General features: G+C 46.4%; 1 protein-coding gene across 3 annotated transcripts in view; it reads left to right on the forward strand.

Annotated features, from left to right (window-relative positions):
• The window catches only part of LOC134285708 (cGMP-specific 3',5'-cyclic phosphodiesterase-like), a 425298-nt gene that overhangs the window by 56098 nt on the left and 351747 nt on the right, over nt 1-17453 (forward strand). Inside the window, exons 2-4 of one of the 3 annotated variants that reach the window (XM_062847023.1) lie at nt 6958-7438; nt 7793-8495; nt 16804-17323. In XM_062847023.1, coding sequence (XP_062703007.1) covers nt 8263-8495; nt 16804-17323 — 753 coding nt within the window. In that variant the 5' untranslated portion in view covers nt 6958-7438; nt 7793-8262. The remainder of the gene's footprint in view (nt 1-6957; nt 7439-7792; nt 8496-16803; nt 17324-17453) is intronic. The other 2 variants (XM_062847024.1, XM_062847025.1) reach the window with 2 other exon arrangements.

Here is a 17453-nt window from a genome sequence, read left to right on the forward strand (position 1 = left end):
ACCAAGCGAGCTTCTCAAATACGGTAGAGAAGCACTAGTGATAGCACTACACTGTCTATCACCGATTGCAAGAGAGATCGTGGGGCAATATCAGGCTGGATTTATGGGTGAACGCGCTACAACGGACCAGATGTTCGCCATCCGCCAGGTGTTGCAGAAATGCCGCGAATACAACGTGCTCACACATCACTTGTTCATCGATTCCAAATCGGCGTATGATACAATCGATCGAGAACAGCTATGGCAGATTATGCACGAGTACGGATTACCGGATAAACTGATACGATTGATCAAGGCGACGACGGATCGAGTGAGGTGCGTAGCTCAAGTATCAGGGACACTCTCGAGTCCCTTCGAATCTCGCAGAGGGTTACGGCAAGGTGATGGTCTTTCGTGCTTGCTGTTCAACATTGCGTTAGAGGGTGTAATTAGGAGAGCGGGGATAAACACGAGTGGATCGATTTTTACTAAGTCCGTTCAGCTGCTTGATTTCGTTGATGATATTGATATAGTTGCTCGTAAATTTGAGACGATGGTGGAAACGTACATCCGACTAAAGAGTGAAGCCAGGCGAATCGGATTAGGCATTAATGTGTCGAAGACAAAGTACATGATGGCAAAGGGCTCCAGGGAGGAATCACCGCGCCCGCCACCCCGAATTCATATCGACGGTGATGAAATCGAGGCGGTTGAAGAATTCGTGTCAACTAAATTCTGTTTTTACGCGATTGATGCGTTCGCGCAAAAAAAAGATCGTGTAAAAAAAGTTCGCGTAACTTCGAGAAATCGCGCAAAAAAATCCAAAGGAATTTTTTTACGCGATTTGTTCTCCGCAAATGACCAAAATCGCGTAAAAAAAGTCGCGTAACTTCGAGAAAATCGCGTAAAAAAAGTCGTGCAAAAAAAATCGCGTAAAAAAAGTCGTGTAAAAAAAGAATTAAGTGTACTTGGGCTCACTGGTGACCGACGACAACGACACCAGCAGAGAAATTCAGAGGCGCATTGTGGCAGGGAATCGTTCTTACTTTGGACTCCGCAGAACTCTACGATCGAATAAAGTTCGCCGTAACACGAAGTTAACCATCTACAAAACGCTGATTAGACCGGTCGTCCTCTATGGACACGAAACATGGATCCTACGTGCAGAGGACCAACGCGCCCTTGGAGTTTTCGAACGGAAGGTGTTGCGTACCATCTACGGCGGAGTGCAGATGGAAGACGGGACTTGGAGAAGGCGAATGAACCACGAGCTGCATCAGCTGCTGAGAGAACCAACCATCGTCCATACCGCGAAAATCGGGAGGCTACGGTGGGCGGGTCACGTCATCAGGATGTCGGATAGCAACCCGACTAAAATGGTTCTCGAGAGTCATCCGACCGGTACAAGAAGACGTGGAGCGCAGCGAGCTAGGTGGGTCGACCAAGTGGAGGACGATCTGCGGACTCTACGCAGAGTGCGGAACTGGAGACAAACAGCCATGGACCGAGTGGAATGGAGGCGGCTACTAATGTACAGCAGAGGCCACCCCGGCCTTGACCTGATCGATAAGGTAAGTAAGGAAAGGCGAGAGCAACCACAACATCATCGTGGGGGTACCTTAGGTTTCCATCCTGGGCCCGGTATTATGGAACGCGGCGTATGATGGCGTATTGTGGCTCAAACTGCCACCGGGCGTTAAGCTGATCGGCTTTCCCAATGATATTGCCCCCGTAGTATACGGCGAGTCGATAGAGGAAGTGTAACTGACAGCAACGCACGCAATTGGCATAGTGGTGGATTGAATGAGGTCGAGACAGCTGTCACTCACGCACCGCAACCGCCAACCGCAACGTTAACAACCGCAAGTCTGAACAGAAGGCAATGGTCACCACAGACAGCTGCACGATCAACCCTAAGCGCTTACTGAAGCAACTGGGGGTCATGATCGACGATAAGCTGAAATTCGGAAGCTACGTGGAATATACCTGCAAAAGGGCAAGCATGGCGATAATGGCATTGTAAAAGATAATGTCGAATAGCTCGGCAATAGTCTCGAGTAATCAAGAAGGGCTGTCCGCGATCGAGGTTGCTGAGTCAAGTGAGGAGCCGTCTGGGGGTGCCCGCAAGGCTAGAAATATACTAACCCCGAAGGTCGGTAGTAATGCCGGCAAGTCGGACCCCGGTCAGGCGGCCCGAAAAACTGGGAGCCTGAAAAGGCTGGCCCGTCCCGGACGGAAGGAAACAGGGGGATGCGACCGTTATTAGGCCCACATCATCCACAGACTAGGGTGAACCAAGGGCCAAGGGGTAGGTCCCCCATGAACGAAAGTAGAGCGGAAGAGGAAGAAGAAAAACTCGCAGGTCGTGATGGGCCTTAGGGTCAGCGGACTTTGGTTCAGCTACCTGTGGCAGACGTAAAAAGTCCGAAAAAGTAGGGAGAATCAAGGTAGGCTGGTGCGTATTTCATCTGACCTTCCACGAGCCATCAAAGGTTGGTTCTACACAGATCGAAAAAAGAATGTAAAATTGTGTGACGTATGATGCACATGATTGGAGCGTGGGATATCACAGAAGTTTACATGACATATCATGTAAATGTCATAAAATATCATGTAAACTTACATTATATGTCATGTAATTCAGCATGACTCTGAGTGTTTACATGACATATGACGCAAATTTACATGGTATATCATGTAAACCATCATAACAGTAAGTTTACATGACTAAAATGAAGTTTACATGACGTGTAAATCTCATTATTTTTATCTGTGTAGGTGTCTGGAACCAGGACACAAGTCATTAGACTGCAAATACCCTGACAGAAGCAAACTGTGTAGGAGATGCGACGCCGAAGGCCATAAGGCATAAGGCTGCACGAGTCTACCCATTTGTTTGATTTGTACCGGGAAATCCGTGAATAACCGGCAACTAACGGGTGGTCAAAGGGTGCCCGACCTTCAAGAAAGTCACAGTGAACAAATCACAGTGCAGGTAATGAAGCTAAACCTGAACCACTGTAACGCAGCTCAGCAATTGCTTTGTCAGGCGGTTTCTGAGTGGGAGAAGGATATCGCCATCATAGCGGAGCCATACCGAGTACCTGCAGGTAACGGAAATTGGGTCGCGGATGGGTCCAGAAAAATAGCGACGATGTGAACGACGGGTAAATACCCCGTTCAGGATTTGGTGTGTTCTACCTATGAGGGCTTTGTGGTCGCCAAAGTAAACGGGGTCTTCTTCTGTAGCTGTTATGCACCTCCGCGGTGGCCGATCGAGCAGTTCACGCAAATGCTGGACCGCTTAACGACCGTGCTAACAGGGCGAAGGCCGGTGGTAATAGCGGGTGACTTCAAGCCGGGGAAGCCGTTTCACGAACCAGCGGGGTCAGATCCTGCTAGAAACACTGGCCATCTTAGATGTCGACTTGGCTAACGTCGGTACCAAGAGTACCTTTAGTCGAAACGGAGCGGAGTCAATTATTGACGTGACCTTTTATAGTCCTGGCCTAACAAGTAGTTCGAACTGGAGAGTAGATGATGGCTACACTCACAGCGACCACCTGGCGGTTCGCTACAGTATCGACTACAACAACAGCAGACAACAGATAGAAGAAGAGGCGGCTAGGCCAAGGCCAAGCCCTCGTAAGTGGAAGACATCATACTTCGACGAAGAGGTATTTAGGGAGGCGCTCCGCCGTGAGCGAAACTTATTCGGTTTAGACGGCGACGAGCTGGTAGCGGTGCTCTCACGTGCGTGTGATGCGACCATGCCTAGGTGAGTCCACCCTAGAAATGGGAGGCCACCGACTTACTGGTGGACCGACGTGATTGCGGACCTGCGCTGCGCCTGCCTACGGGCTAGGCGGCGGATGCAGCGAGCGCAATCTGAGGAAGAGCGAAACGAACGGCGGGTGATGTTCGCCGCTGCAAAAGCCGCGCTTAAGACCGAGATAAGAGCAAGCAAAAACGCCTGCTTTGAGGGTCTATGTCAGAGTGCCAATTCGAACCCGTGGAGTGATGCCTACAGGATCGTTATGGCCAAAACGAGAGGTGTGATGGCTACTACAGAGCAATCTCCAGAAATGTTGGAGGGGATCATTGGAGGACTTTTTCCGCATCATGATCCTAGTCCTTGGCCTCCTTTCGTAGGACAGCCGATGACTGGGGCTAACGATGAGGATAGGGTCACAGATGTGAAACTTCCGGGGATACCAAAGTCTCTTAGCGTAAGTAAGGCCCCAGGTCCGGACGGAGTTCTGAACTTGGGCTTGAAAGTAGCTATCGCAAAGGCTCCCGAGATGTTCAGTTCTGCTATGTAGGAATGCCAGGACGAGCGAGTTTTCCCAGAGGTTTGGAAGCGGCAGAGGCTGGTTCTATTGCCAAAGGCGGGGAAACTACCCGGAGACCCCTTCAGCAGATAGACCAATATGCTTGATCGTCACGGCGGGGAAGGTGCTTGAAAAAATCATCCTCAATAGAATGTTGAGGCACATCGAGGGTGTGAATGGTCTCTCGAGTAGCCAGTACGGCTTCTGGAAGGGGAGGTCGATCGTAGATACTATCTTATTGGTTACAAAAACCGTCGGGAAAGCATTCAAGCGTAAGAAAAGGAGGATTCGCTACTGTGCAGTAGTGACTCTGGATGAAAGGAACGCGTTTAATAGCGCCAGTTGGCCAGCTATTGCCGATGCGCTCTTGCGTCTGGGGATACCGGAGTACTTGTACAAGATTCTCGAAAGCTACTTTCAGAATCGCGTACTAGTCTACGACACTGAGGTGGGTCGGAAGTGCTTTCACATAACCTCAGGAGTCCCGCAAGGTTCCATCCTGGGTCCGGTGTTATGGAATGTCATGTACGACGGGGTGTTGAGGTTAGAGTACCCAGTGGGAGTGGAGGTTGTCGGCTATGCTGACGACATCACGCTCGAAGTCTACGGTGAAACGATCCAGGAGGTGAAGTTGACTACCGACAGGTTGTGGAGGCGTGGCTGCCAGGATGCGAGGTCCAGGAAACTGGAGCTGGCTCACCACAAGACCGAGGTGACGGTTGTTAACAACCGGAAGTCAGAGCAGCAAGCGGAGATCAGTGCAGGTGAGTGCACTATTCTGTCAAAGCGCTCCGTCAAACACTTGGGCATGATGATTGACGATAAGCTTACCTTCGGTAGCCACGTCGATTATTTATGCCTGTAAAAGAGCCTCCACAGCTATTGCGGCACTGTCCCGGATGATGTCCAATAGCTCTGCGGTGTACGCCAGTAAGCAGCAAGCTTCTGGCTAATGTCACTACGTCCATACTAAGGTATGGCGGTCCAGCGTGCGGCACTGCGCTAAGTACTGAATGCTACCGACGAAAGCTGGGGAAAGTACTTACAGGCTTATGTGCCTGAGGGCTGCGAGCGCGTACCATACCGTGTCATACGACGCGCTCTGCGTCATCACTGGTATGGTGCCTATCGACATCGTTATCAGGGGGGACATGGAGTGCTTCGAAATGCGCGGCATACGCAGGTCTGCCAGGATAGCGTCTATGGTCAAAGGGCAGTGAGCGTAGGACAGTTCCACCAAAGAAAGATTGATTCCGAGGGTGGATAGTTATATCAATAGGCGCATTGGGAAGTAACGTTACATCCGACACAGGTTCTCTCAGGCCATTGTTACTTCCGAAAGTATCTACACCGTTTCGGTCATGCGGGTCCTCCCGAATGTCTGGTTTGTGCTGGTTTGGAATAAACGGCGGAAACGTTTTGTTCGTCTGCCCGCGTTTTCGCACAATACGTGACCGCATGTTTGCCACATGCGGGGAGGACACAACTTCGGACAATCTTGTCCAGAGGATGTGTAGGGATGAGTTTGGCTGTAATGCCGTTTCAACGGCTATCACCCACATCGTCTGGGAGCTACAGAGGAGGTGACGCGTGGACTCGGAGAATGGCTAGTTCGGATACGGTACAAGAGGTGGTCCAGGGGTTCGAAGTCGGCTTCGTAGGTCATACCGGTGTCCTGCGGTCGAAATCGACCCTTACAGCGATTAAGTGGCCGCGGAGAGGGGGTCCTGGTAGCGTTGCTGTCGTGACGTCGGTCCACTGGGTTAGATCCGAGCCCGCGGTTGGGCAAGGGGCCCTGATAAGGGCCGGGGCAAGTGGAGACCCTACTGTCAGCAACCTTCTGGGGCAGCTTATAGGGCCTGAAGGGTAGTGATACCCTTGCCTTCAGCAGGTCAGATCTGGTTGCACGTAGGCATCAGTTCTTGATGTCTGCAAAACAGTTAGGCACGGGCGTGGGGTTGACCCTGCCCGCCTTCCGAGGACAAAGGAAGTGGTGAGGACCACTTGGAAAACTGGCTAAGCGCCAGCATGCTACCGTGATGAACTCTCCAAAGCGAGACATCGATGTTCGTTGATGCAGGCTACGCAGCTAACCTCGAGGGTGCGTTGTGCACTAGTCCATCTCTGAAACAATGCCTTCTTGGTGGTTCCGGAGAGACGAAGGGCTTGGCGACCATAGGAATGTTGTTTAGTGGGTCGAGCAGAGAGTAGTCCTGGCTTTTATTTTTGTTGTAGAATACGGCCTTAACCTCACACTACCCTGACCTTCCTGTTCGGGTGTCTGTTGAGCAGATTTCCCTCCTATGGTTTAGAAGGAAAAGAAGGGACGGGACCTACGAGCTTTACTTCCAATCTGAATGAAGGCATTTTCAAATATTTTTATCTGAGACTCCACCGCCTACGCCGCCTAGTTATAGCAGAAAATAATATGAATGATGTAACGACGAATCAGTAGCCCTGTCATGAAGGCTCAGTATAATTAAATCACAACAGTGCCCATATTTTTTCAACCACCCTCCAAAAAGAACAACATGGTCCCATTTACGATTTCCACTTCAGCTTATCCATAGCTGCCCTCCTGCCGTAGTAAATTAGCAGAAATAATATTTTCTCCATTTTCTCTCTCTGTTTTCGTTCTACATTGCAGGTTTCACCAGTCACCACCGCCACCGCAAAGATGAACTACATCAGCTGCTACCACTTCCGTCGTCGTAGCCGTCGTCAGTTACCGGTGTAGTGACTGACGCGCATTGTGTGTGGAAGCCCTCCCACCGCCCGAGCCGGTGCGGTGCGTTGTCGTTAGGACGGAGAACTTACATAACTTGATTATCTTCCCGGTCGTCGTGCGTTGGGTCGAGTCGGGATCACCGCCCAGTATCGCATGACGCGCGTAGGACATCGCATCGACAACAAGTGCGTGTGTTTGTTCAGCGGGAGAGTGCGGTGTCCTGCTGCTGTCGTGAATAAAAACGTTTCGTGCTTTCGTGCATGCGTGCGTGCGTGCATAAAATGACCGTATTGTGTGGCGTGGGTGGTGCTTTTACGCACGTGTGTTGATCAAACAAGTGAAGCGAAAAAAAACTGGATCAATATTTAATGCGCGGGAGCTCAGTTTGTGTTTAATTAAAGTCATCATGCGATAGTAGAATAGCTTGCAAGAACAGAGGTTTTCAGTGTTAAATCCTCACTGAAAAAAAAGTTGTTTCGCTGGTCATTAATCCTTGAACAAATTCACAATTATTACCTGAGAGCTTTTTACGCTCATTGGCCAATTTTGAAAATATACTATATTTAGATAATATATTTGCTATCAGCTGATTCTGACACCATTCTTAAGTTTTATTGCAACTAAAAAACCTCTGCTCTTAAAAGCCTAACACACTAATCCGATCAATGAATCGCTCCTTATGACGAACCCCATTTAGCAGCAAAAGTGCTTGCATTTCCCACCTTAATTGTAACGAAGCAATTTTCAAATCCAGCATCCACCAACAGATCGCAACGTGAATGAAATGTGTAGTACAGCTACCAGTGCTCAATGCAACCACTTAGCACAACTTCCCCGTTACGAACCCAATTTCCGGCGCCTTCTGCGGGGCACCGGCTCTCAGCAGGAGATGTGGCTGATACCTTCGACGACGGGCAATAAGCGCGAAACGTACGGATAAGAAGCGAAGCTGTTAATATCCCAACACAGAAATAGTTGCCCCGTGCTAGTCAGTGGTGCAGTAGTGTCTGTCTCTAGTCCTCCTAAGTGTAGTGTGTCGTCGTCAGGTTGTACCGTCGCCGGAGGTCCCGACGACGACGACGACGACGGCAAGTGATTATTAGCAAACGACTGCGGCGACAACGGCAGCGGGAGGCCGACCTTACGTGACGCTGCTGTTGTTGTACTCAACAGTTCTGTGGTAATACCACGAAGACAGTGTAGTGCAGTGTAGTGTGGGTGAAAATGTCGGCAGAAGATCCGACCGAAGTGAATCACGTGGAACGAAGCGTTGCTGTGGCTAGTGGCGGCGGCAGCAATGGCGTCGACGTCGTCGTCAGTGACAATCATTGCCACAGCAGCAAAAACGGCGGCGGCGACGACGACGGCGATGCTGCGGCAGGAAAATCGGCGACAACGCCGTCGTCACCCCCACCCCAACCGGCGACGACATCGTCATCGCCTTCAATGGCTGCCCGGTAAAAATGGAACGACGCGTGGGAAATAGCATGCAATGTTGTTTTATGCGTCGTCGTCCCCTCGAGAGTGTTGTTCTCGTTTTAGGGATTTGGTGTTTCGAGAGTTATTTTGTCCGGTGTTTTGCATGGTTGTTGAGACTGGAATCGAAACATTGTACAGTGGGAAATGGCGGTCCCAAAATGGCACTTGGTTCAATATAGCCTGGTTATAAAACATTTTAAAGTACTGGGCCCAGCATGGAGTCCCTGTTTGTTGCATGGACCTACGGAACCCTGCTGGACTGCCATTCGAATCCTCTAGCTTCCGTATAGACTTTCGCAGACCTTTGTTGAACCTAGAAGACCTTCACAGACCATCACTGCCCTCTGTGTATATACACTAAAACCTCTTTTTATGCATTTTTACGCACTTTTAATTTATACCCTGCATAAAAAGAGGGAAAGCTACTCACACAGAACCAATATCGTGCATAAAGGCCGTCCATAAATGACGTAGCATTTTTTGTTTTGACGTGTCTCATGTGCGTTTCATGGGATCAGAGGGGGTCTTAGGGGGGTTTTGGAGGCATTTTAGGAAGTTTCAGAGCTTTTTCTGTGAGATTCAAAGGCGTTACGGAGGAGTTTTCGAGGGCTCGGGTGCGTTACATGGGGTCCGAAAGGTTAGGGGGCTTTTAGAGGCATTTCAGGAAGTTTCAGAGGATTTTCATTGATTCCATCGTAACACCTTTTGATACGCCCCTGAAATGCCCTATGATTTAAGGGTGTTCTTGGAACCCCCTGATACGATCCTGACCTGAAATGCCTCTAAACACCCCTGAAACAGCAGCAATTTCATTTAAACGCTCTTGAAATCATCATCATAAATTTGAAATGCCACTGAAACCCCTTTGGACGCTTTTGATGGGCTCATGGAACCACCTGAAACGCTCTAAAATTAACTCTGAAATGCCTTGAAATGCCCCTGAAACCCTTTGTAACGCCCTATAAAGGCTCCTGAGACCCGCTGAATTGTCCTTAAAGCTCTATGAAACGTCTCTGAAACTCCCATAATACTATTGAAATGCCCCGTAATCCCATAAGAATGCCAACAAAATCTGACAGAATGCCTTCTTGAAAGGCTCCTGAAATCCCCTGAAACAAACCCCTGAAGCGTTTCTGAAGCCCCTTGGAACTCACTTTTTTGGGATTTTTTGCACACCTTCCATCGTTGCTGTTATCAGTCTGGTAAGCTTCCAGGGAAAGCTGATCTCATGCACAACCCGTACCTTTCTTAAAGGTAAGCCCCTGGGTGTTTGGGTTGGTGTCAGGCCCTGCGAAAAAGCAATAAGAAAATTCATCGGTCTGCAATGATCGTATTGAAAAAGAAGCTTTGAAACCACACTGCCTGTTCCTAGTACTAACTAACTAATACTACTTCAGTGAGGTTTAGTAAGGTCCTCAAGAAACAACCCTAAGACTCCCTGAAATCCTTTGAAATGGGATGCAAGACCCTGAAACGCCTTTTAACGCATTGAAGCTTTTCTGAAACCACCCATGAGAGCCCTTATTTTTTTCTGAAACCCTCCTGAAGCTCACCTAAAAGTCTGTGAAGCCCTGGGTCCTGAGTCAAGCCCTGTGAGTGCTGAGACTCCCTGAACGGCCTGAAATACCCTGAAACGGCTTGAAAACTCCCTGAATCCACACTTGAAGTTCATTTGAGAGCCTATGAGGCCCCCTAAAACTCATCTGAAACTTACTGAACATGTTGAAACGTCTCTCAAAGCCCCCTGTAGCTCAGAAGTTCCGTGAAACCGCTTGCAATCCGTCTGAAATCTCCTGAAACGCTCATAAAGGGCAAAAGGTTATTGTGACCATAACAAATTGATAATGCTCCATAGAAAATCAAAAAGTGCTCCCTAAAGAATGAACATATGTTCCATGAAAAAGTGCAATGTTACCAATGAATAATTTCAAATGCTCCGTACTTTATAAAAAATGTATCGGTGAAATATAAAATTTTCTCATTAAAAGTGCAATTTTCTACCAATAAACAAAGCTGAAATGCTCCATAATAAAATACAAATGCTCCATAAAAAAAAGTCTAATTGTACCCATAGAAAATTGAAAATTGCTCCATATAAAAAATAAATTGCATCATAAAAAAATGAAATTGCACCACAGAAAATAGATAAATGCTCTATAAGTATTATCAAATTGCACCACATAAAATATGATTTGCTCCATAAGAAATTGAGAATTCCCCATAACTTTAAACATCTGCACCGCTGAAGTGGTGCTGTGTAAAGCAATTCAGCACTGTCGAATTTAAATTATAACAATATGCTATCTATACAGAATTTTCAATTTTTCATGGAGCAATTCATATTTTATATGGTGCGATTTGATAATACTTATGGAGCCTTTATCTATTTTCTACGGTGCAATTTCAATTTTTTATGGTGCAATTTAATTTTTCTATGGAGCAATATTCAATTCACTATAGGTACAAATTTATTTTTTATTGAGCATTTGCATTTTATTATGGAGCATTTCAGGCCAAACATTTCAATAGGTCCTATCTGCATTTGAGGGGCTCTCTTTGTTCACTTTCTCTTTCAATTATTGCAATGTAATGGTACACTTTTCCACTATTTTTGCAGCACAAATTAAAAGACGATTGTTTTGACCATCGTTCAATGCAAGGAGACAAACATAATACAAATAAACAGCTGAGATATTAACAAAAGAGAGGGAAACCAAAGAGAGCCTCTCTTCTGCAGATAGGACCTTTAGACATGTTCGGCCTGATTTCAATATTATTTATTGGTACAAAATTGCACTTTTAATGAGAAAATTTTATGTTTACCGTTACATTTTCTATAAAGTATGGAGCATTTTAAATTTTTTATGGGTAACAGTGCACATCGCCATGGAACATATGTTCAATCTTTAAGGATCGCTTTTTGATTTTCTATGGAGCGTTTCTATTTGTTTATGGGTGCAATAAATAGGCTGCCCTTATAAAGCACGTCTGCGTGCCTATGAAATTCTCTAAAGCCCCTCCGAAACTTCTTCAAACGCCTGGTTACGCCTCTAAAACCACCCTGAAATCCTCCTGACGAGCACATAAAAATCTGCGAAGCCCCTTAACACCTCTTAATCCACTGGACCGCCTTTAAACACCGTTAAAACCCCCTGAAGCTCTTCTGAGAGCTCATGAAACCCCTCCAAACTACTCTGAAACTTGCTGAGACACTACAGGTCACTTGAGAGTCTGTAAAGTCTCGTAAAATCCCTTGATATCCGGCTGAAATCTCCTGAAACGTTCATAAGGTATGTCTGAGTGCCTATACAATTATGTTAAACTCCTCTTGAAACGCGTTGTAACGCTTCGGAAACCCACTGAAACCCTGAAACTACATGAAAGTCCGTGAAGCCCCCTAAAACTCCTATGAAGCTCCACTCCAACCCCCCCCCCCCCACCCATTCCACAAACACCTCCAAACTCCTCTCAAACATCCATGAAGCTCCCTGGAATTCGTCTGAGAACATTAGTAAAGCTCCTCCTAAGTAAAAGTCTCCTAAGACCCCAGGTAGCTCATCAGAGAGTCTACGCTCTCTGAACCTATATAACCCTCTAAACTTCATCTGAAATCCCCTGAAACGCTCATAAAGCACGTCTGAATGCCTGTAAAATTCTCTAAATACCATGCGAAACTTCCTGGAACGCCTTTCAACGCCTGTGAAACACCCATCCAAATCCTCTTAAAGCTTACATGAGAATCTGCGAAGCCCCCTGAAACCTCTATGAAACCTCCTAAATCCACCGATATGCTTTGAACCACCTTCAACGCCTTTGAAACACCCAGGAAGCCTCTTAAAGCTCGTCTGAGAGCCTATGAAGCCTGCTCTGAAACCTGCTGATACACTTTGAAGCATTTCCTAAACTTCCCTGTAGCTCACCTGCGAGTCTGTGAAGTCTCGTAAGACTCCCTAAAATCCGTCTGAAATATCCTGAAATGCTCATAAAGCACGTTTGAGTGCCTATGAAGTTCTCGAAAGCCCCTCCGAAACTTCCTTAAGCACGTTGTTATTCCTCTGGTATCCCCTGACGTCCACCTGAAGCTTGTCATGGAAGTCTGCGAAGCCTCCTTAAACGCTTATGAAACCCCTAAATTCACTAGAGCACCTTTAACCCTCTTCGTGCATTAGGGTCATTATGACCCCTAAACGTGCACTACGTCAGCGAGGTGCGCGCAAGCAAATGCACGAAGAAGGTTAAACACCCCTGAAATAACCCTCAAGCCCCTCGCCACATTAGTCCAAGAGTTTCTTTGGAGATTCTTACAAAATTCCTTAAACGATCCCTACTGAAATTCCTTCGAAGATTCCTCTAAATTTTCAATCAAGGATTTCATCAGAAACTTTTTTGGAGATCTCTCCAGGAGTTCCTTCGGAGATTCATCCAGGAGGCTACAGGGATGCCACTAAGAGTTTTATCATGAGTTTTCTTTCAGAAGATCGCTCAGGACTTCCGACAGGCGTTACTTTAGGGATAACATCTGGAGTTTTATCAGAAATTCTTTCAGGTGGATTCAGGGATGCCGCTGGAGATTCATCAGTGATTCATCTAGAAGATCCTTCAGGAATTCCCGTAGGAGGTCCTTAAGGATTAATCTAGGAGTTGCTCCAAAGATTTATTCAGAACTTCCTTCAACAAATTGCAACAGGAGTTTCTTTAGGAATTAGTCCAGGAGTTCCTTTACAGATTCCTTCAGGAATGATTTCAGGAATTCCTCCAGAACTCCAATCAGGAATTTCTCATGGTGTTCCTTCAGGGATCTGTCTAGGATTCCTACAGGATCTTACAGGAATATCACTCAAGGAGTTACATCAAGAATTCCTTCAGTAATTTCTCCAGGACCTCCATCAGGGATTCCTTTAGGAATTCTTACAGAAATTTCTCCTGAAGTTCCTGGAATCCCTTCTAGAGATTCTTCAATGATTCCTTCAAAAATTCTTTCGGGGATTCCTCTTGGAATTCCTTTAAAATGCCTAGTGAAGATTGTTGATTTTTTTTTCAGGAGTCTTTGTGCGATATCTTTAGGAATCATTAAGGTTCTCAAAGAAGTTTCTCCTGGAAGATTAATCCTTGGAGTTCCTTCGAGAATTCCTGCAGCTCATCAGGTATTGCTGCAGAAGTTGCTTCAGTGATCTCACTTGGAGTTCCTTTGGGGATCATTTCCAGGAAGATTCAGGGATGCTTTCAGGTATTTCAACAGAGGTTCCTTCGGAAATTCTCTCACATATTTCGACAGGATAGCAAGCTCACTCAAATATTTTTTCCTGATGTTCCTTCAGAGATTTATTTAGGAGGATTAAGAGATCCATCAGGATTTCCTCCAGAAGATTTTTTTTCAGAAATTCCTACTGGACGTACTTCACGATTTAGTCCAGGAGTTCCTTCTGAAGTTGTTTAAGAATTCCTGCTGTAGTTCCGTCGTAGATTCCTCCAATAGTTTTAGGGACTCGTTCAGTTGTTTATTCAAAGATTCCTTCAAAATATCTTTCGGGATTCCTCCAGCAGTTACATCAGAGATCTCTGCAGGAGTTCCTTCAGAGATTCTTACAGGAGGATCCAAGGGAACCTTTTGGAGAATTCAGGGATTCTCCCAGAAGTTTCTTAGGGGATTCCTCGAGAGGTTCATTTTAAGATTCGCCCTGAAGTTCTTAGGGGATTCCTCGAGAAGTTCTTTTAGGGATTCTTCCAGGGATTACTCCTGGAGTTTTTTCGGATATCTTTTTAGGAGGATTCACAGATGCCTCCTGAAGTTACATCAGAGATTTCTACAAAAAAAAAAACTTCAGAAATTCTGAAGGGTTTCTCCAATGATTCTTCTAAGAGTTTCTTCAACAATTTCCTTACGACTTTTATCAGCATTTTCTTTAAACATTTCTCATTGAGTTCCAACAAGTATATCTCCAGAAACCCTCCTGGAATTCTTTCGTGGATTCCTCTTGAAAACTCTTCGCGGATTTCGCCTAGAATTATTTTGGAGATTCTTCCTGGAATTCTTTTGGGTATTTCAGCAAAAATTCCATCGAGAATTCTTCATATACTTCCATTGATAATTCCTCATATACTTCTATTGATAATTCCTCATGCAATTCCTTAAGGTATTCCTCCTGGAATTCCCTCGATAATTTATCATGAGGATACCTCCTAAAATTCCTTCGGAGATACCTCCTGGACATCCTTTGACGATTCCTCCTCCTAGAAATCATTTGGGGATTCCTTCTCGAATTGTTTTGGAAATTCCCACTGGAATTTCGCTCGGAAGGTTACCTTAATGGAGATAAATTGCCTAAATGGATTTTCCCTAAATTTCCCAATTTATTTTCTTTCCTGTCCCTTTCCCTACATCATTCCCAATAATGAAATAGGTTTCTATTTATGCAGTTGATACAAAAAATACACTGGAACCTCTTTTTATGCACATGGCTGGGACTGCATAAATTAAAAATGTGCATAAATTAAAAAGGCATAAAAAGAGGGAAATTTATGCATAAATTAAGTTTGGACTTTAATAAGAGAATCTAGTTCGTGAGAACAGGTCTTGCTCCTGGGCAGTTGAGGAGGGGCTAAGGGGGCTTCCAGAAAGATCCCAGAGAGCCCAAAAAGGGGGTTCCAAGGGGCTTCAGGGGCGTTTTAAGGGGTTGCTTCGGGGGATTTGAGGAGCCTTTAAAGGGTGTTCTGTCAAGATTTTTTGGTGTTTTCATGGGACTACGGGGAATTCTGGGGTATTTCAACGCCTGAGAACTCCTCCGTAACGCTTCCGTAACGCCTCTTAATCCCCCGAAAATGCACTGAAACGACTTGAAATCTCTCCAAAATTCCCCTTAAACCCCCTCGGACCCCATGTAACGCAGCTGAGAGGCCCCAAACCCCCTGAAAACTCATCCGTAACGCTTTTGTAACGCCTTCTAATTTCGCAGAAAATGCTCTGAAACGTCCTGAAATGCCTTCAAAATCACCCTTAAACCCCCTCGGACCCCATGTAACGCACCTGAGAGGCGTCGAACCCCACGAAAACTCCTCGTAACGCTGCAGTAACGCCTCTGTGCCCCGTCAAAAATGCTCTGAAACGTCTTGAAATGCCTCCGGAATCCCCCTTAAACCCCATCGGACCCAATGTAACGAACCTGAGAAGCTCCGAACACCCCGAAAACTCCTCCTAACGCTTCTGTAACGCCTCTGAATCATGCCGAAAATGGCCTGAAACATCCTGAAATGCCTCAAACATCCTCCCCTAAAACCCCTAAAAACGCCTCCGTACCGCCTCTGAAACCAGCCTAAAAGACTTCCTGAAATGACTCCGAAACCCCCTTAAGACCCACTCGGACCCCATGTAACGCACATGAGACCTTCGGTAACACCCAAAAACGAACCTGTAATTTTCCTTTGCTCTCCTCTGTCAACACCTTTGGCCGCCGTTGCAATAGTTCTCGTCATTATTAAATATTCTTATGCACAATATTGGTTCTGAGTGGCTTTCCCTCTTTTTATGCAGGGCAAAAAAAAAGGTGCATAAATTAAAAATGCATAAAAATAATATGCTAAAAAGAGGTTTTAGTGTACCAAATAAAGGAGGGCGTACCTCTGTATCCGGTCCTCTGATACCTGACAGCCACAAGTTGAGTGTTTCGGATAGTTGTTCTTCCACTGTGCAATGTTACTAAATACATATGTATGTAGAGAAAACCCTGGGTATGAGTGCATACCTATGTATATTCCAAAGAAAATGATAGTTTTAAATGATTATTGTTTAATATGAACAGCAACCAGTCACATAATTTTGTTATTTTAACAAAAAATATTGCCCGGGACTGATTCTCTCCAAATTCCATGGTTTAACTTCCCTTCCGAAGATAGAACTCACATGTGAGTTTGTCGGAGGTGGGAGTCGATACCAGGTTCCCGGCGTCACGTACTTTAATCATCACACCAGGTCTGCTCCACCAATCAGAGAATACAATAGATATCAAATTCCAAAATTCACTATGTTCCAATGCTCCGAGTGTTGCGAAGGCTCTCTGAACGTCTATGTTAGCGACTTTTGGGGCACACCTGGTAACCTATCCGTTGTACTCTCGGCGGTGAGTCGTTTTCGGTAGACCGTGGTAGCCAAAAGTACCCCCATGACAGTACGAGTTCATATGTATGTCTGTGTTTAGAAAGCAACAACCATCTGCTTAAAACAACATTGTCGCTTTCCTCGAACCGTTCCATTCTCACCGGTTGCCATTTCTCCGAATTTCCTTCCCACAGCCAAGAATCCCCGCTCAACAACAACAATAACAACCGTACTAACGGCGCCGACATAATCGGTGACAACTGTTGTGCCGGTATACCGAAGCTGTCCTCGCAGTGTGAAAATGGTGAAGCAAGTGAAGTTAATTACGGCTTAATTGGCGCCAATTCTAGACCCTCCACCGGTGGAGGCAGTGTCAGTGTTTGCTCCGGAACGGCCGTCACCGCCGAAGATCCCAACCTGCTGTCGCCGAACAACTCCCAGCGGTCCAGCATGAGCCAGTCGCAGTCGCCGACGCACCACCTGCAACCACCGGGCTGTTCCCCGGAAGAGTTGGACGAGGTGGGCACGTTCTTCGACGAACACGCGGCCGCCATCGAGCGGTGGTTCCGGGAACGGGCCCCACCCGAAGTAATCGCCAAGCTGCAGTCAATTACCGGCGGTGGCGACGTGTGCAAATCGACACCCCGGTCGCCGCACCGGGCTTCCGTCACGTCGGATTTGTTCCAGCAGTGGTTGGCGTCGTCCCCGGTTAAGGTGAGTTTTGTTTTATTGGACTCTTTTTATGGGTGATGGGAATTGCTACATTCCGTGGAATGATGGATTAATGAGGATATTTATAGAGCTTTATGACAGGTTTGCGATACCAAAGAAAATCATTACTTTT

This window comes from Aedes albopictus, chromosome 1, assembly GCF_035046485.1.
Source record: "Aedes albopictus strain Foshan chromosome 1, AalbF5, whole genome shotgun sequence".
Classification (NCBI taxonomy): Eukaryota; Metazoa; Arthropoda; class Insecta; order Diptera; family Culicidae; genus Aedes; species Aedes albopictus.